Consider the following 16346-nt stretch of genomic DNA (forward strand, 5'->3'; position numbering starts at 1 on the left):
TATATATATATATATATATAATGTTTTTTCCGAAGCGGGCGACGAGATTCCGATTTCAACGGCGAACCAGCTTCCAACGAGCAACTCCTTAACTAAAATTGTGCGGACATCTCTATCTTATTCTTCTCTTATGGACTGTTATATCTCTGTAAGAACAATGTAAAAACATTTTTGATGTACAACAACAAAGATATTTGTATACTAATTATAAGCTAGTTTTCCATTTTTACAAGTTAGAATTTAAATAATCTTTTTTCTTGATTGGCGAACCAAAATTCACAGCGTGGCTCAAACTTTTCATATTGAATAAATAACATTCAACCAACAATTGTGCCAAATATTCTTTCACTTAATCCAAAAAATATATGATAAAATAATGAAAATTTATTAAAAAAATATTTTTCATGATTAAATAAATTAAGCTAATAATAAATTGTATTTCTATTACAAAAAAGGCCAAGCTCTATTTCTTTTCTTTTTTTTAATGTGCATTGTATTTGAAAATTCGAAAGCCCAAAAATAGGTCCAAGTGCCGAAAGTAATTAATTGAATTAAAATAAAAATATTAAGTTAATATTTTGTGACTTTACCATAAAACCTTTGCCTTAGAACTATCTAGAAATTAGTATTAAACCTTCCAAGCTTTTAATTACTGACTATCATATCCTTCTTGATAAAATTTACTATTGGTTAGCTAGATAGAAGAAAAAGGTTGAATCTTCCACTAGAAAACTTCAGCTCATTAAATTTATTATTTGGAGTTATTTATATTATCTGCCTCAAGGTTTGCGTAAGAAAATTACTTCTATGATATTTAATTTTCTTCAAAATTATGAAAAGGGTGAAAAACTTCTTATTATTGCTTGGAATAAATTCAATATGCCTAAGATTTGTGGTGGTATTAGTCTCCCCTCATTAGATACTATCCATATTATGTAAAAGACTAAAATTATTTGGAAATTTTATAATTTTCATTTTATTTTATCTAATTGGTGTTTAAAACATTATACTTCTATCTGGAAGACCATTTTTTCTAAAATCTCTTTTTTTGGAAAGATTTAGTTAATGTGGCTAAAAGAATCAAACCTTCTTTAACTTTTAAAGTTACTGCAAATAGGGATTTACTATTCTTTTATGACCCTTGGTTTAATGGCCTATCTTTAAAGGAAAGATTTGGAGATATTATCTTTAGTTGGTTCCATCTTCATTATCAAGCTAAAATTTGTGATGTTATAAGAAACTTCAGGTGGAATTTGAAAATTTTTAACAATGCTCCTGTTTATGTTATAAATGAATTTGAGAATATTCCTATTTCTCAATGTATTTCTTGACTTTGAAAGAATGAGAACAATTACTGTCATAAACTTGTTTATCATTTCTTATATGAATTTTTTCCTAATGTTGTCTGGTTTAAGCTTATATGGTTTAGATGCAATGCTATTAAACTTGCTTTCTTTGCTTGAAATATTTTTCATAAAGGTCTTAAAACTTATGATATCATTAATCTTTGTGGCCTTAAAATTCATTATCATGTGTTCTTTGTTCAAATAGCTTTGAGAACCATGACCATCTTTTCTTTGAATGCCCAATCTTCCATTATCCCCTTAATAAATGTGTTCCTTATAGTAGTTTTTTTATGGCTCCTTCGAACTTCTCTCAGATTTTACATCATTTCAATAATATTTCATTCCAAATTCAAAAAAGATCTTATCTTCTTTCTTTGCAAATTAGTGCCTATTATATTTGGAATGAAAGGAGTACTAGAATCTCTGATTATAAATCTACTCATATCAAGTCCATTATTTGCAAGATTTATTGGATTATTATTTTTAAAAGTTGGTATTTTAAATTTAAAAGAATATACCTAGTAATATTATTGATTTTTATGGTATTCTGAATAACTAGCTATTTTTTATTGTGGTTTTCTTCTTTACGGTTTTTCATCTTGAGTTGTGTTTTTGGTGATATTTCGTCTGCACAGGTTCCTTTGGTTATGTTGCATTTATTTTTTATATCTTCAAGTATTGTTGCTTTGTGATGGCTGGTTTGGAGGAGCTTTAAGTGGTTTGATGCCTTCTGTATTCTTTATTTTTCTGGTAGTTTTTGTTCCATTGGTTTTGACATTTTTCTCTATTTTGTTGCTTGTTAAATGCAGTTATCTAAAGTTGGTTCTTTCAACTAACATGGCGAAGCCTTTGATGGTGGTTGATAGATTTTTATTTTTTCTACTAATTTAGATGTGAGTTATACTTGACTTACTCTTCTAAAGTTCAATCTAGTTGAGTTATGATGAACTCCAACATTATATTAAATTTCAACAAATCTTTTGAATATATTTACTTTTTAGCTTATGGAAGGTAATTTAATATTTATGCAGGTAGGTTTTGAGCTCTTTTGTCTCTAATATCTCTTTTTATTTCTTCTTTAATTTGTTCTCTTGTGTTTTTATTAGTTGCTTCTTTTGCTCTCTAATATTTAGCAAGATGGCAGTTCTTTCTATGTCTTTCTTCCTTAGTGTTTGCTATTGCAGGTGTTGTTGTTGTGAAGGAGTTGTTGGTGACTAATCATGTTGGTGGCTTTGAGATATTTGGTTCTTAATTTTCTTGTTGATGTTGCTGATTGAGTAATGTTCCATTTGTTGCGGCTAGGTGTTTCTACTAGTTGGTTAGGCCTAGTTTTTTCTTGTTGTTATTGCTGGTGGAGTAATGTTCCCATAGTTTTTCTAGGTGTTTAAGCTAGCTAATTAGGCCTAAGTGTTACTTTGTTCTTTTTTGTTCACTAGGTTTGTTGTGGCGTCTCTTTGTCTTTGTGTTTGCCCTTTTTCTTATATGTGTGAGTTGTAATTGAGATTTCTGGTTTTAGCTCACCATACTTTTTCAATTTCCTTTGGCGCTTTGTTTGGTGATGTTAGATTTGACAGCTATGTTTTTATTTTGCTATCGAGATATTGGAGCTATTCTCTGATGCGAATTATGGCGCTGCAATTGGATTTGAGTTGGTGCATAATGGAATGACTCTATTATATCTGCTATTGGACTTTTGAGATTTCTGATCTTTTGAACCTTCGTATTATTTGATAGGTTTTCAGTTCAATTTTAGTGGCTTATGCTCTTTTACTTTATTTTATTTAGTTGTAATTTAATATTCAACTTATTTCTTATTTCTTTGTAATAAAAGTTTGGTGTAAATAAATAAATAAATAAATGATAAAAATTTCTAGTACTTGTATTTTAGTTAGAGGTTCAACAATTTAATCACCACTTTGTCCTGTTTTTCTTAAATGTCGTTGCTAACTAATGGGTTGCTCTTTTTATGGAGGCCCATACTAATAATCATATAGATCTCTACGGACAAAAGGGAGGCCCGTTAACCCAATTCCCCAATAGATCCAGCTAAGGGTGTAAACGAGCGGAACACGAGCGATCCATGCTCAGCTCGTGTTCGGCTTGTTTATATCTCAAGCTCAAAAAGTATGTTCGTGTTCAGCTCGTTTGCTTAACGAGCCAAACAGGCGATGGTACATAATTTACTTTATTTAATGCAAATTAAATCAAAGTTTATTTAATTTTATATTATATTTTAAATATATTTAAACAAAACGGATGAAAACAGGCGGTAATACATAGTAGCGAGAAACGAATGGAGAACTTTATTAGCGGGAGATAGTGCACGGGGGACGTTGAATGGGAGGCAAATGCGAGCGACTACATTGAATAACAATAATAACGACAACTAAGAATTCTTCGACTTTGAAGTCCCATAAAGCCTCAATTTGTCTGCAGATAAATTTTCTTAATTAATCATCGAGAAATCAACCCTTTCTCGAGCTTCGTATTGAGTTTATTAAGTGCCCTCAACAACTAATTACATCACATCTTCTTTGAGTAACACTGACAAATCATCCATCCATTCGCCTACAAATTAGGGGTTTATTCTTTATGAGTTCGCTCTAACTATACAATTTTTTTCTATAACTCGCATGAAATTCCCAATTGCCAGTTAATTATAAACCAAACTCGACTGTCATATAATTATGATTACTTCTTATGTCACACTACAACATAAACACTAAAGAATAAAACAAAAAAAGTGCATAAACTCACAAAAATAAGATTGATGAAAGAAAATTCAATGATCACATATAGCCTAAAAATACAAATCTTAAGCCACAAACTTAGGATTGGTAGATGCAAATTTCACAAGGAAGATGTTGGCTACTATCTAATTGAACAACCAAACATACAAACTTATAATGATTTTCATCATAAATGCATTTTATTTGGAGTAACATAATTGGGGATATAACTTAGTTTCCCCAAATGATGAATACTGTCGAAAGAAATACTAATTGAAGGACCATATCAATCTCCCCAATGAAGCTCCTCTCGGTCTTGTTATTGCCACTGGGGCTAGAAGCAGTCACATTGCTTGTCGTATCAAAATTATTGCTCGAATTCTTCTTAGCTACATTTGAATGATAAACGAAAATTAAAATGAAAATAATAATAATAAAATTGAAAAACCATATACATGTTATCATTTTGAAATCAAATATATATATATATATATACGTTTTAGTTATAGTAGAAAACATATGATTATATGGGTTGAAAATGTATTGACTTTATATGTGCTTAAATTTTAATATTTTGTTGAAAAATATTACTAATTAGTGCACTTAATTTAGAATTATTTAAATAATTTTAAAATTCATTATGCTCAAATTTTCTCCATATATCTAGCCCTCACTTGTCAATGCCTTCGTTATTAAAGTAATAAAATAACTTAAATTTAAAATTGCTTATATGTATTTATGTATGTATATATGTATATGTATGTATATGTATGTATGTATGTATGTATGTATGTATATATGTATGCATGCTTGTATATGTATGTGTGTGTGTGTCTATATATATATTTGGGTTTGAGTCGATATTTTATGAATTTGGGTTTGAGTCGAAGATAGATTTGATAGAATTGAATCCAATTCATTCAATCTCAATTTTAATAATGTTTATGACAAGTTAATTAGATTCTAGCTCAATTAATTAACCATACAAATTTTCATCTTATTTTGATTCAAAATCAATTCTTAATCTCAAATGCATACAATTTGCAAGCAAATTTGCACATGAATATATTTTTATATATCCATCTTATTTTAAAAATAATAATTGTATTTATGATTATGTTATGCAACTAGATATGAAGATGTATAATTCATGACCACAAAGCTCATAAAAAATATAAAATAAGAAAGAAATTATCATAAAAGAATATTAACCAAAAAGCAATAATATCCCAAAAAAAAATACTTTGTTTATTAAAGAAAAATGGTTATAAAAACACCAATATTTCTTTTAATTGAAGCATTGTGGACCAAATGAATTGCCTAAGGAATGAGGCATTGAGGACCATCATTGAACACTTGTGGATCAAATTATAGTCCTTTTATTGGCACTATGTGGTTCAACTTCATGCTCTTATCACAGGCATGTGAAAGCAACCTTTTGATTTTAATGCACACTTAATAGCCTCTAGAAGATGATAGAATGTAGTCCTATGTTTTATTTGCTTATATAGCAACCATGAATAATATATAAAATAAAATAATTTAAAAAATAATATTATTATTATTTTCCTGGTCTATTAAAGTTCATTATATGATGTGCATACAAGTTAGTCACATCTGAATTTCAGGAGATATGATGCTGATACATGTGCATGTTCTATGAATTATTGGCCATATATTACAAATATCATGTATGGGGTTTATATTTTTTCAAGGAAATTTACATATATTACACACAATAATTATGTTTTTACATGTCTAACATTTAAGGTTTGATATTTATATTTATAATATCTTAGTGTTATAAACTTACACATGAAAATATATATTTTACTTCTAAAAAGTTTATTATAATGATATTTTTTATATGATATTAAAAATTTTAAGTGATTTACTTGTAAACATTAAAGTTAAGGTATTATGTATGCAAATATATAAGAATTGTATTGTATGTATGTAAATTTCTCTCTCTCTCTCTCTCTCTCTCTCTCTCTCTGTGTGTGTGTGTTGTCTCTCTCTCTGTACTAATATGTCCCCCATAATAAATAAATATCACTTAAACCTTCCCTCCATAATAGTTAACATGACATTTGACCTACTTGTCTCCTACCTATCATTAATAGAAAGATTTACATACATACCCCTCAATTCTTATGTCTTTTACATATCTAACCCCTAAACTTCAATTTTTACATACATGTCATCTTACCTATGCTTGCAAAGGTGCATATTATTTTTAAAGGACTTCTTCTTAAAGTAAAAAAATAATGTAAAAGTAAACTTTAGGGGTTAGAAATGTAAATAAATAAGAATTGGGGGGTATGTATGTAAATGACTCATATTAATATCCTTCTAACAAATCTTTGCAATGAATAATAAATAAATAAATTATTATTTATTTATTTATACCTTTAGTACTTTGATCAATCTGTTTCTCTAGCTGGTCAAACTCTTGCGCTGCTGGCGAGCCTGGTGGAAGCTTAAGCAACTCTGAAATTTATTAAAATTTATAAAATCAATTAGAGGAAATTAATTTATTAAAAAAAAATTACAATAATTGCCCACGAGACAATATTACATCAGGACTCCCAACGCAGTTTGCGTTCCGAGTCCAATGGTGGGGCGACACATGTCAAATGGGCCCCACTGTACTACACTGGTATTAACCGGTGTTAAAAATGGTGGAACCCACTTGACACGTGGTGCTCCACCATTAAACTCCGAATGCATCAGGAGTCATGATATAATATTTTTCCAATAAATTTGCAATTCTAAACAAAATTAATTTTACATCTGATCTTGTGCGCCACATGTTGAACATTTAATAAAATGCAATAAATAAAAGGGATGGAGTTAGTCATACGCAAATATTTAATAAATATTTCTTCAATTATTTTTTTTTATGATATTAAAATAGAAATAATAAAAAATAAATAATGTAATAATGACATTTCATTCCATATATATGCAAATATTGCATAAAAATGGGGAATGGTTTTCCCTGTTTGATTAAAAAATTATTTGTGAATATATAAATTAAAAAAATCATCAATTTTAATTATAATTTAATAATCGAATTGTATAAATACAATATTTATTATTATTATTATTTATATAAATAAACTTAAGCTTATATTTAAAAAAAATGAATGAATAAAAAAAAGAACAATTATATATATAATTTTATATTCATACAATCAATCTAAAAAGTATTTTAAAAGGAGGTGTGGGGCCCACATGCCTCTCTTGTGCCCTCTTACATCCGTCAATGTCTTTTTTACATATTCTTTTATTAGATAAACAAATTGATATTTCCAATTAAATTAAGGGCCCGAGCAGCTTATTTGGTGCGGTGGCGTTTTGAAAGCGCACCTGACATATTTGATTAAACTGCGTTTTGGCAGCTTATGAGTTTTCAAAACGCAGAAAATAACGTTTTCACACCGCACCAATCTAGGTGCGAATCTAGGTGCGGTGACAGCTTAGGTGCGGTGACAGCTTATTGGCAACAGTGTGACGTTTCCAAAAAAAATAAAAATTTATGTTTTCAAAATGCAGAAAACAACGTTTTCACACCGCACAAATCTAGGTGCGGTGACAGCTTATTGGCAACAGTCTGACATTTTCAAAAAAATAAAAATTTGTAATAGTCACCGCACCTAGCTTATCAACAGATTATTTTTAATCAGCTTATCAGCAGATTATTCAATAAGTTATAGCTACCCCAAACACACCCTAAATTACATGCATAAAAAAAATACACTTGTTTTTATAAATTAATGCTAACAAATCAGAAAATAATTTTTCTATAAATACAAAAAAAAAAAAATTTACGTGAATGCCACACAATTTATACGTAGTTATATATCTACCACCTATATTTACATGCAGACCACCAAATTTTTAACATCACATAAAAAAAATATCGCCATCTATACCCTTTCATGCATAGGCATGTAAATATCAAATTTCGACTATTAGATATGTAAATACAAAAGATTTGTGTTGTACGTGTAAATTTCCTAAGAAAATATTTTACATCAATTTTTTTTATGTTGTTTGGGTAAACTGCGTTTTGATAGCTTATGTGTTTTTAAAATCCTGAAAAACAGCGTTTTCACACCGCATGTGTCTAGGGGTGGTGACAGCTTTCTGGTAGCGGTTTGACTTTTCAAAATAAAAATAAAAATTTATGATAGTCATCGCACCTAGCTTATCAGCATATTATTTTTAATCAACAGATTATTTAATAAACTGCAGTCGGCTCAAACAGACCCTAATTTAACCCTGACAAGTCTAAATAAATCCGTCCCACAGTTCAAAAATATCACTCGAGTGCAAAATTTTATAATTACCAATATTTCAGTTGCTATGTATATAATTAATCTTAAAATAATGCAACTTTAATTTATCAAATCCATCCCACAATAAATAAATAAATCCAATTTATAAAAAAAAAAAAAAGGCGAAAACATTACTGGGGCATTCGGAGATATTAGCGGCGACGTTACAGAGTCCGGGCATGGTAACGGCGCGAGTAACGTTGATTTTGAAACCGAGTCCCGGCTCGTTGCGGTCCTTCACGAGCACGCAGAGGCACTTGAAGCTCTTCACCACCACCGTCTTCGCGTTCGCGCAGCAATCCGGAGTCGGAAAGCGCGCCTCGTTCTCCACGAAGGCCAAACACGGAAGCAGCGCCGTCAGCTGCTCCGTGCACTCCGTTTGGTCGCTGGCGAAGTCGCAGCGAGCGCGCGCCGCCGCGAGTAGAACCAGCGCCACCGCAACAAAGCTCGCCGGAGACATGGAGGAGTAGAGGTTGGCGTCTTGTTAACCTGTTTGGCCGTGATTTGCCTCTGCGTTGGGGAGTCGCGGTTCGCGGTATTTATAGGCGCATAAGTTTTATGTATTTATATATCTAAACGCTAAAATTCGAAATTTACCAGATTTGGGGCATTTACATAAATAGCACATAATTTTAATGTATTTACATATCTGGCGTGTAAGCTTTTATATTCACACACATAACATTCAAATTTTTTAATATTGTAAAAGAAAAAAGAAGTTGTTACTATTTTTTAAAAACCTTGGCATTGCATCGGAACTTAAAACACGATCAGATAGGAAATGACAGAGAGAAATACTAGAATATTTTTATGTGAAAAACCCGGAAAAGAAGAAAGCAGCGGGGCTTGGCTCAGTTAAAGAAATTCACAATAAACTGACAATTATAGGTATAATCCTTTGTCCAATTAAAGGGAAATAGTTACACAACATCCCAATTTTACAATGTCAGTGTGTGGAAGGCCTTGTAGCTCAACGATCGAGAGCGGTCGCAAAGAGGAGCAATAGTCGTGGCTTCAATGCACCGTCTTCAGGGCCGAAACGATGTCTGGGATGATAGTATCGCTTCGTAGGTTGTTTCGTATGGTGCTTCAGTTCAAGGACTAGACAACAGCTGATGATGGTTAACATTGGCCGGCCATGGTGGTTGTCAAAGGCGATGGTTGTCGGTGTTGGTCGGAGGCAACGAAGGCCCGAGTTGGCTAGAGGCGATGACGACATGAGTTGGTCAGAGGTGGCAACGACCAAATTTGGCTAGAGAGAGGCGGTGATCAAAGCTATCGGGATGCCAGAGTTGGATAGAGGGAGGTGGATCGTCGAAGCAGAAGTGATGCGGGACTTCAGCTCCTTCTCCAAGCTTTGGTCTTTTTCAAGCTTCAAGCTCCATGTTCCCTCTCAAGAGGGGAGTAGAGCTCTATTTATAGAGCCCCAGTTGCAATTAATGAAAGGATCCAAATTAATCTGATCGACAGACCCAGAGAGAGATTCCCGTAATCGTATGACATTTGATTGACATATGGGTGTCTTAACGATGTCAGAACCGATTGATCTTAAGCTTGATGGACTTGACTTACGAGAGGCTCGATTCGACAATAAGCTCGTCAAATTTAGTATTTGTTTGACCTTCCAAATGTGTCAAGAAAACTTGAAGAAGTGGTTTATTGACTTTATTTGTGCTTAACTTTTCTTGGATCAGATCAATTTGGTACCGTTGGGCCTGCCTCGTCGAGCCGGTCAGTTTAACTGTAAGTTTGTTGAAATTGATGCTTCGGGTGAATTTTAATCAAAGTTTGAATGTTTCTTACTTGAAAGATCGCCTTGAGATCCTTGTCATGCTTTAAGATTCAAGTCGGATGGAGAATTTACCGACAAAGTATCAGTTGCCCTCTATTTTAGAGCGGAATTAATATCATCATCCAAAAATATCACAATTCCTAGCATTTTATTTTTATTGTTGTGTTATCATTTATATGTCGGCGGAGCTTGAGAGTGCCCTTCACTTGTTTGTGTTCCATTTGATTTTTTTTTTTGGTTTGAAATAGACTCATGAATAATAAATTTGTGTTTGACTCGATTCAAGTTCATTTATTCGGCTCAACTCATGTTCAGCTCAAAAGTAACTTGAATAATTTCAAAAATTATAAATTTAATATTTTTTAAAACAATAAAAAAATATTATAAAAAAATATTTATCCAATTATTCAATTAATTTGAGCTAAAATAAGCTGAACACAATCAAATAAAAGCTATTCCAATTGTTTATAAATCAAGCTTCAAAAAATTGTTCATGTTCGACTTACTTGCATAACAAATGAGTCGAACATGAGCTGCTAATTGAGTTGAACACGTGCTCTCCATGAAAGACGAGTTTTTTTTGACAACTCTAAAATTATGTATTGCTTGGAATCTTATGAGCTTGAGAAATTGAACAAGCAAATTTCCAGCTCATTTAAATTCATTCAATAAATAATAATAATGGAAAAAAAGATTCATTAGACAAAAAACTAATAAAAACTCAAATTCTTTGAAATAATAAGTGGATGACAAAATTATTTTATTTCACTGAACTTATCTAATGACTGAGGGAGAGTTCGTTTCAGCTATGGCTGTACGAAATCTCTGATCAAAAGATGTCGTGGAAAATCTACTGTTAAAAAAATGGTGTTTCAAAAATAGTTAGGGGTGTAAGCGAGCCGAACAAGAGCGGGCCCAGGCTCAGCTCGTGTTCAGCTCATTTATATTTCGAGCTCAAAAGGTGTGTTCGTGTTCGGCTCGTTTACTTAGCGAGCCGAACACGAGTCGGAACAAAAAGTCGTGTTGACGAAGACGAGCATTAGTTGCATATAAATCGGCAAAAGATGCTCAAATTCTCAAAGCTAAGAAACAAAGAATGCAAATATATGAATTATAAAATGTACAACAAAGCCCATCTTCAACAGAAATAGAATTTAAATATTGTAGCAGAATTAATATGATAAACCATTAAGTAACTAAGGATGGCTACTATATATGCATCTATGTATATATATATATATATATATATGTATACATACATATGTATACGTCTCTATCTCTCTCTCTCTCTATGATAACTCTGCTTTATTTATTTTTCTGAATGAAATTTAAATTATTATCATTGGGATTTATAGCAGAAAAAATACATCCTATTAACAAAAAATATAATATAATAATTATTTTTTAGCCAGCTAATATGCATGTGCCAAATTTGAGCATTTAATCACATCCCTATCACATTATGTGCATGATGTCGGTTGGCATATAATATAATATATATATATAAGAGTCTCAAATATCGATTTCTCATGCTCATCAAGGCCCCATGATGAGAGCCGGCTCTATGTGCCTAACTATTCGATAACCCCGCGCCACGGGGGATTGAACCCGTGACCAGAGGGGACTTACATTGAACCCCGCCAACCAACATACCACGGCTTGCGGCGCGCGCGCCCACACACACCACGAATCTCAAGACAGATGTACAACTGAGAAGAAAGAAACAGTTGATCGAATTTAGCTGTTAACAACTATTTCGGGCTGGATGATAGCCAAAGAGGTGTCTTATTTGGGCGATCAGCGGAACCTGCTAGGAGATTTTCAGCAGGGCAGTGACCCATGCCTATAATAGAGGGTTTATGATATGAATAAATGTTGCACTCTCTTTACTATTCCCTATGGTGCTCTCCCATCCTCTACTTAACGCCTATACCTTCGGTGTGCTCTCCTGACGCCTTGGGATTCAAAACACACACACACACACACACGAAAGAATTATAATAGTTAAATATATTATTGCAATTCAAATTTGCTACTTTATTTTCTCTTTTGATTATGTTCAATTTAGATTATATTTAGATATATAAACCAATACTAATTGTAACCATTGCAAAGTACCACATAGCCAGATTTAATAATTAATTATATGTTCTCTTATGGTAAATTTGTCATAAATTAAAAATCATCACAAATAAATATAGTACAAAAATGTTTTATATCATGTGTGATAATTTCAAAACTATTAATATAACTTAATAATGAGAGCCGAAATAATATAAAGGTCATATTAATTAGAGAGTAAACACCTACATATATCATTAAATATTATTATAAAACATTTATTATGCATTAGCAACTTTACCATAAAATCCAGTTGTTATCATTTATTTACAAATATGACTAATGCAAGTGTACATAAAAAAGATGGTTTGGCTAATCTTGTAGAGATCTAACACACCAGAAGAGAAGAATACAATGGAGACAGATCCCCTGTGAAAAGACCAGGGCCCACCAAGTCGGGCGAGCCAAGTCAACCCAAAGCCGACCGCGTCATGAGATGGCAAGAAAATAACTAAGCTATGTCGGTAAAAGTCATTCGTTCAGAAATGAGTTAGAAGGACATCCAAACTATCAACTACTAGAAAGATGACTCGATGCACAACTCTATCCCACAGTAGAGCCAACTCGACTGAGAGTCGTTTCCATAAAACCCCTTCAACTTTCCCGCAAAGGCCAAAATACTTATCGAAAATTGAACGTAGCCAACCATGTTGGATCAGCCAATCAAGCCCCACCGACCAAGCTTAATCGACCGAGCTAATTCAGTCGAGCCAAGCTAACTGATCTTAGCCGACCAAACTAGAAGGTGACCAGACGATGAGCCATCGATGATAAAATACCAAAAATATCCTAGTATAAACTCTCTCCCAACTTTAGGTATTTGCCAGTGAGAATATAATCATTAATAAATGTTTTTTAAAAAATATCGGTGTGTTGTATACATAAATGTAATACACATTAATTATTAAAATATTTCTCTTATTACACTTGCATATATGGAAGATTTACATAAATGCCACTGATGAATTCCCATGCATTTGCATATCTAACCCCAAAGCTGCAATTTTTACGTACATGTCACCTATGCATGCATGAAAATTAGGTGTATTTTCACTTTCTAAAATGATGGTATTTTTTACGTTACGTGAAAGATGTGAGTGGTACAAATGTGAAAGTAAAATTTTTTATTTATAAATACAAATAAGGGTGTAAACGAGTCAAACACGAGCGAGCCCAGACCCAGCTCGTGTTCGGCTCGTTTATATTTCGAGCTCAAAAGGTGTGTTCGTGTTCGGCTCGTAAAGGGAGCCGAACACGAGTCGTTCAGGAACAAAAAGTCATTTTGACAACCCTAATCGCGTAGTCATGTGATGTTAAGGATTGTGACAAGATTTAAAACATCATTTAAATCTAATTTAATAATTTGTATTCTATGTTCTTCATTCATACTTTTAATTGATATAAATCTTTATAGCCTTGTAGCCAATTAAATTTTAAAAAAATACTATTTATAAAAAATATGTATATAATTGATTAGTAGTATTTCGAGCCAATACGAGCCGAACATGAACGAACAAATATTTGTTTATGTTGTTCATGTTCAGCTCATTAACTTAGCGAATGAGTCGAACACGAGCTGTTCGCGAACAACGAGCCGTTTTGACAGACTTAAATACAAACGAGTTGGGGGGCTTTTTTTAAGAATTTTACGGTTGAATTTACCAATTTAGGCCTTATTTATGAGAGAGAGAGAAATTATGAGAGAGAGAGAGAGAGAGAGTAGTGTCACGTCATGTATTAAAGAGCTATCTTAAATTGAAAATAAAGCCTAATTTTGGAGAATTGCGAATTATTTGAGAATTTTAGATAAATGAGCTTTTTAGGTCCGTAAGGCATGTTAATATGTTCATGGCCCCATATGAACCATTTATTGATGTAAATTTCTAAAGTTTAGCATTTGAAATTGACACATGAATAATTGTCAAATTTGATCGCTATTAACATCCAAATAATTGGCCAAACACTTATCACTTTTACCTCATGAGTATAGATGGGCCAAAGCAATTAATTATTCATTAAATTTCTTGCTTTTCACTAATGATATGTGTTGAGTCCTGATTTATTGTGTGTAAGAAAGGGAGAGAGAGATAGAGAGAGAGAGAGAGAGAGAGAGAGAGAGAGAGAGGGAGAGGGAGAGGGAGAGAGAGAGAGAGAGGGTATGCACAATAATGAATAGTAATATGAAATGTTGATTAGTCATTTCTCATAAAGTGTTCCTTTATTTATACAGAAAGGTATAATATATGAAAATACATGTTTGTCTCTGCTTTAATGGTGACATTACATGTTGTTTAGGTATTTTACATGTATAGGAATTTGGCTCGGCTACCATCTGACTCGACCGGTTGAAATCAATGGGTCTTAGTTCAGTAGTTAATGGTCATTCAACTATATTGAATCAGGATTATCAGTCAACTTTTGGTCTTTCAGTCAGCATGACTTGACTTAATATGTTTGGCTTGTCGGTCGACTACTTTCTTCTGATTGTCAACTATTGATCCCCGGATAAAGAATTCTTGTCGACGGAGTAAGGCTAGGATATCGGGTAGAGGGTGAATTACTAATATCCGATATATAACTCACTCCTTGGCGAGGGGGTCTCAGGATGCTTCGTGTGATTATGTTATGACCAGTTCTTTGACCCCAATGAGTAATCTCAAGGGTTTCTGTGAGATGTTGGCGATGTTGAACTCTTACCTTGCAAGTTGTGGCAAGAGGAAGGTCAATTCATCTACTCAGCTTAGTTAGCCACAATCCTTAGTTCGAATGACCTGCCTTAGATCATCATCTAGCCTTGACTAAGGGGGTTGCACCCGATTAAACACGTACTTTGGTCTTTCATTAGTGGACCCTTCAATCTTCTGCTTGTGGGTCCTCTTTAGTTGTACTTCTTTAACTCATGATATGTTGAATTTCCTCAATATTAATGTTGACATATTTTTTTATGTAGAACAAGAATTATTCTATTTTTTTTTTTTTTGTAATAATAATAAAAAAAAAATGATATCATCATTAATAACCTACATGACTCAATGAAAATTAAAATATACTGTCGACCGGAATACTAATCACAATATATCTTATTATTATTATTATTATTATATATATATATATATATATATATATAACATAATTGTTTGAAAGAGAACATCCTAACATTACAATCATTTTTAGAGCACTAATTTTTTATATTTGTTGATAATTCTTAAATTAACAGCATGATTTATAGCAGATAGAAGACCAAATTTCAACTCAATACATTTAAGATCAGCAATTAACAAAAAATAAATAAATTACAAAATGAATAAATCAAATTAAAACTAAATAATGACAACATTACAATAAGAATCTCAGCTCAGAAAACTCTAACATAATAGCAAGTAGGGTTGTAAACAAGCCGAGCTCGAGCGAGCTGAGCCTCGACTCGTGCTCGGCTTGTTCCATTTCCGTTCGTGTTCGAAATGACCGGTGAATAATGTATTCGTGTTCGACTTGAATAACATATTCATGTTCGTGTTCTGCTCGTGTGTTGCTTGTGTTCGGCTCGAAATAAGCTAGAATAACATCAATAATGCCGATAATACACCGATAACACCCGAAAGGCACCAATAACTTAACAAACACTGCGGAATAGAACCCGAACTTTTAGTTACACGGGTGTTACCGCGGTGTATTTAGGTGTTTTCGATGTTATTCCGCAATGTACACCGCGGAATTCCGCAGTATATTTATATATTTTTTGTTTATTAATTAATTTTTTTTCGAGCCGAACACGAGCGAACAAATAGTTGTTCATGTTCGGCTCGTTTATATTTCAAGCTTAAAAATTTATTGTGTTCGGCTCGTTCTTTAAGCTTAACGAGCCGAGCACGAGCTGCTTAACGAGACGAGCACGAGCTGATCGCAAATAACAAGCCTTTTGGACAGCCCTAATAGCAAGACTAATTCAAAGATGTTAAGCTTCACAAATCAAGGAAAAAAATGTAAAACAAATATATATGAACATGAACGAACA

At 32.5% G+C, this 16346-nt stretch overlaps 1 protein-coding gene across 1 annotated transcript; it reads right to left on the reverse strand.

Annotated features, from left to right (window-relative positions):
• Nucleotides 1-4178: 4178 nt before the first annotated feature.
• LOC110020808 (protein YLS3-like) lies at nt 4179-8939 on the reverse strand. The gene is made up of 3 exons (XM_020719055.1): nt 8554-8939; nt 6485-6565; nt 4179-4464 (listed from the first exon to the last, which is right to left on the reverse strand). Exons 1-3 carry the CDS (start codon nt 8876-8878, stop codon nt 4307-4309), a joined length of 564 nt encoding a protein of 187 aa, XP_020574714.1. The 5' UTR covers nt 8879-8939; the 3' UTR covers nt 4179-4306.
• Nucleotides 8940-16346: the final 7407 nt, after the last annotated feature.

Source organism: Phalaenopsis equestris, unplaced genomic scaffold (assembly GCF_001263595.1).
Source record: "Phalaenopsis equestris unplaced genomic scaffold, ASM126359v1 Scaffold000107, whole genome shotgun sequence".
Classification (NCBI taxonomy): Eukaryota; Viridiplantae; Streptophyta; class Magnoliopsida; order Asparagales; family Orchidaceae; genus Phalaenopsis; species Phalaenopsis equestris.

Bases quoted from the DNA above. Each gene is read 5' to 3' on its own strand.
- LOC110020808 (XM_020719055.1), bottom strand. From the start codon at position 8,878: ATGTCTCCGGCGAGCTTTGTTGCGGTGGCGCTGGTTCTACTCGCGGCG. The intron at 6,566-8,553 runs GTAATGTTTTCG...AATAAATTTCAG, and splicing joins TAATATCTCCGAATGCCCCA to AGTTGCTTAAGCTTCCACCA. The intron at 4,465-6,484 runs GTATAAATAAAT...ATTCAAATGTAG, and splicing joins GATTGATCAAAGTACTAAAG to CTAAGAAGAATTCGAGCAAT.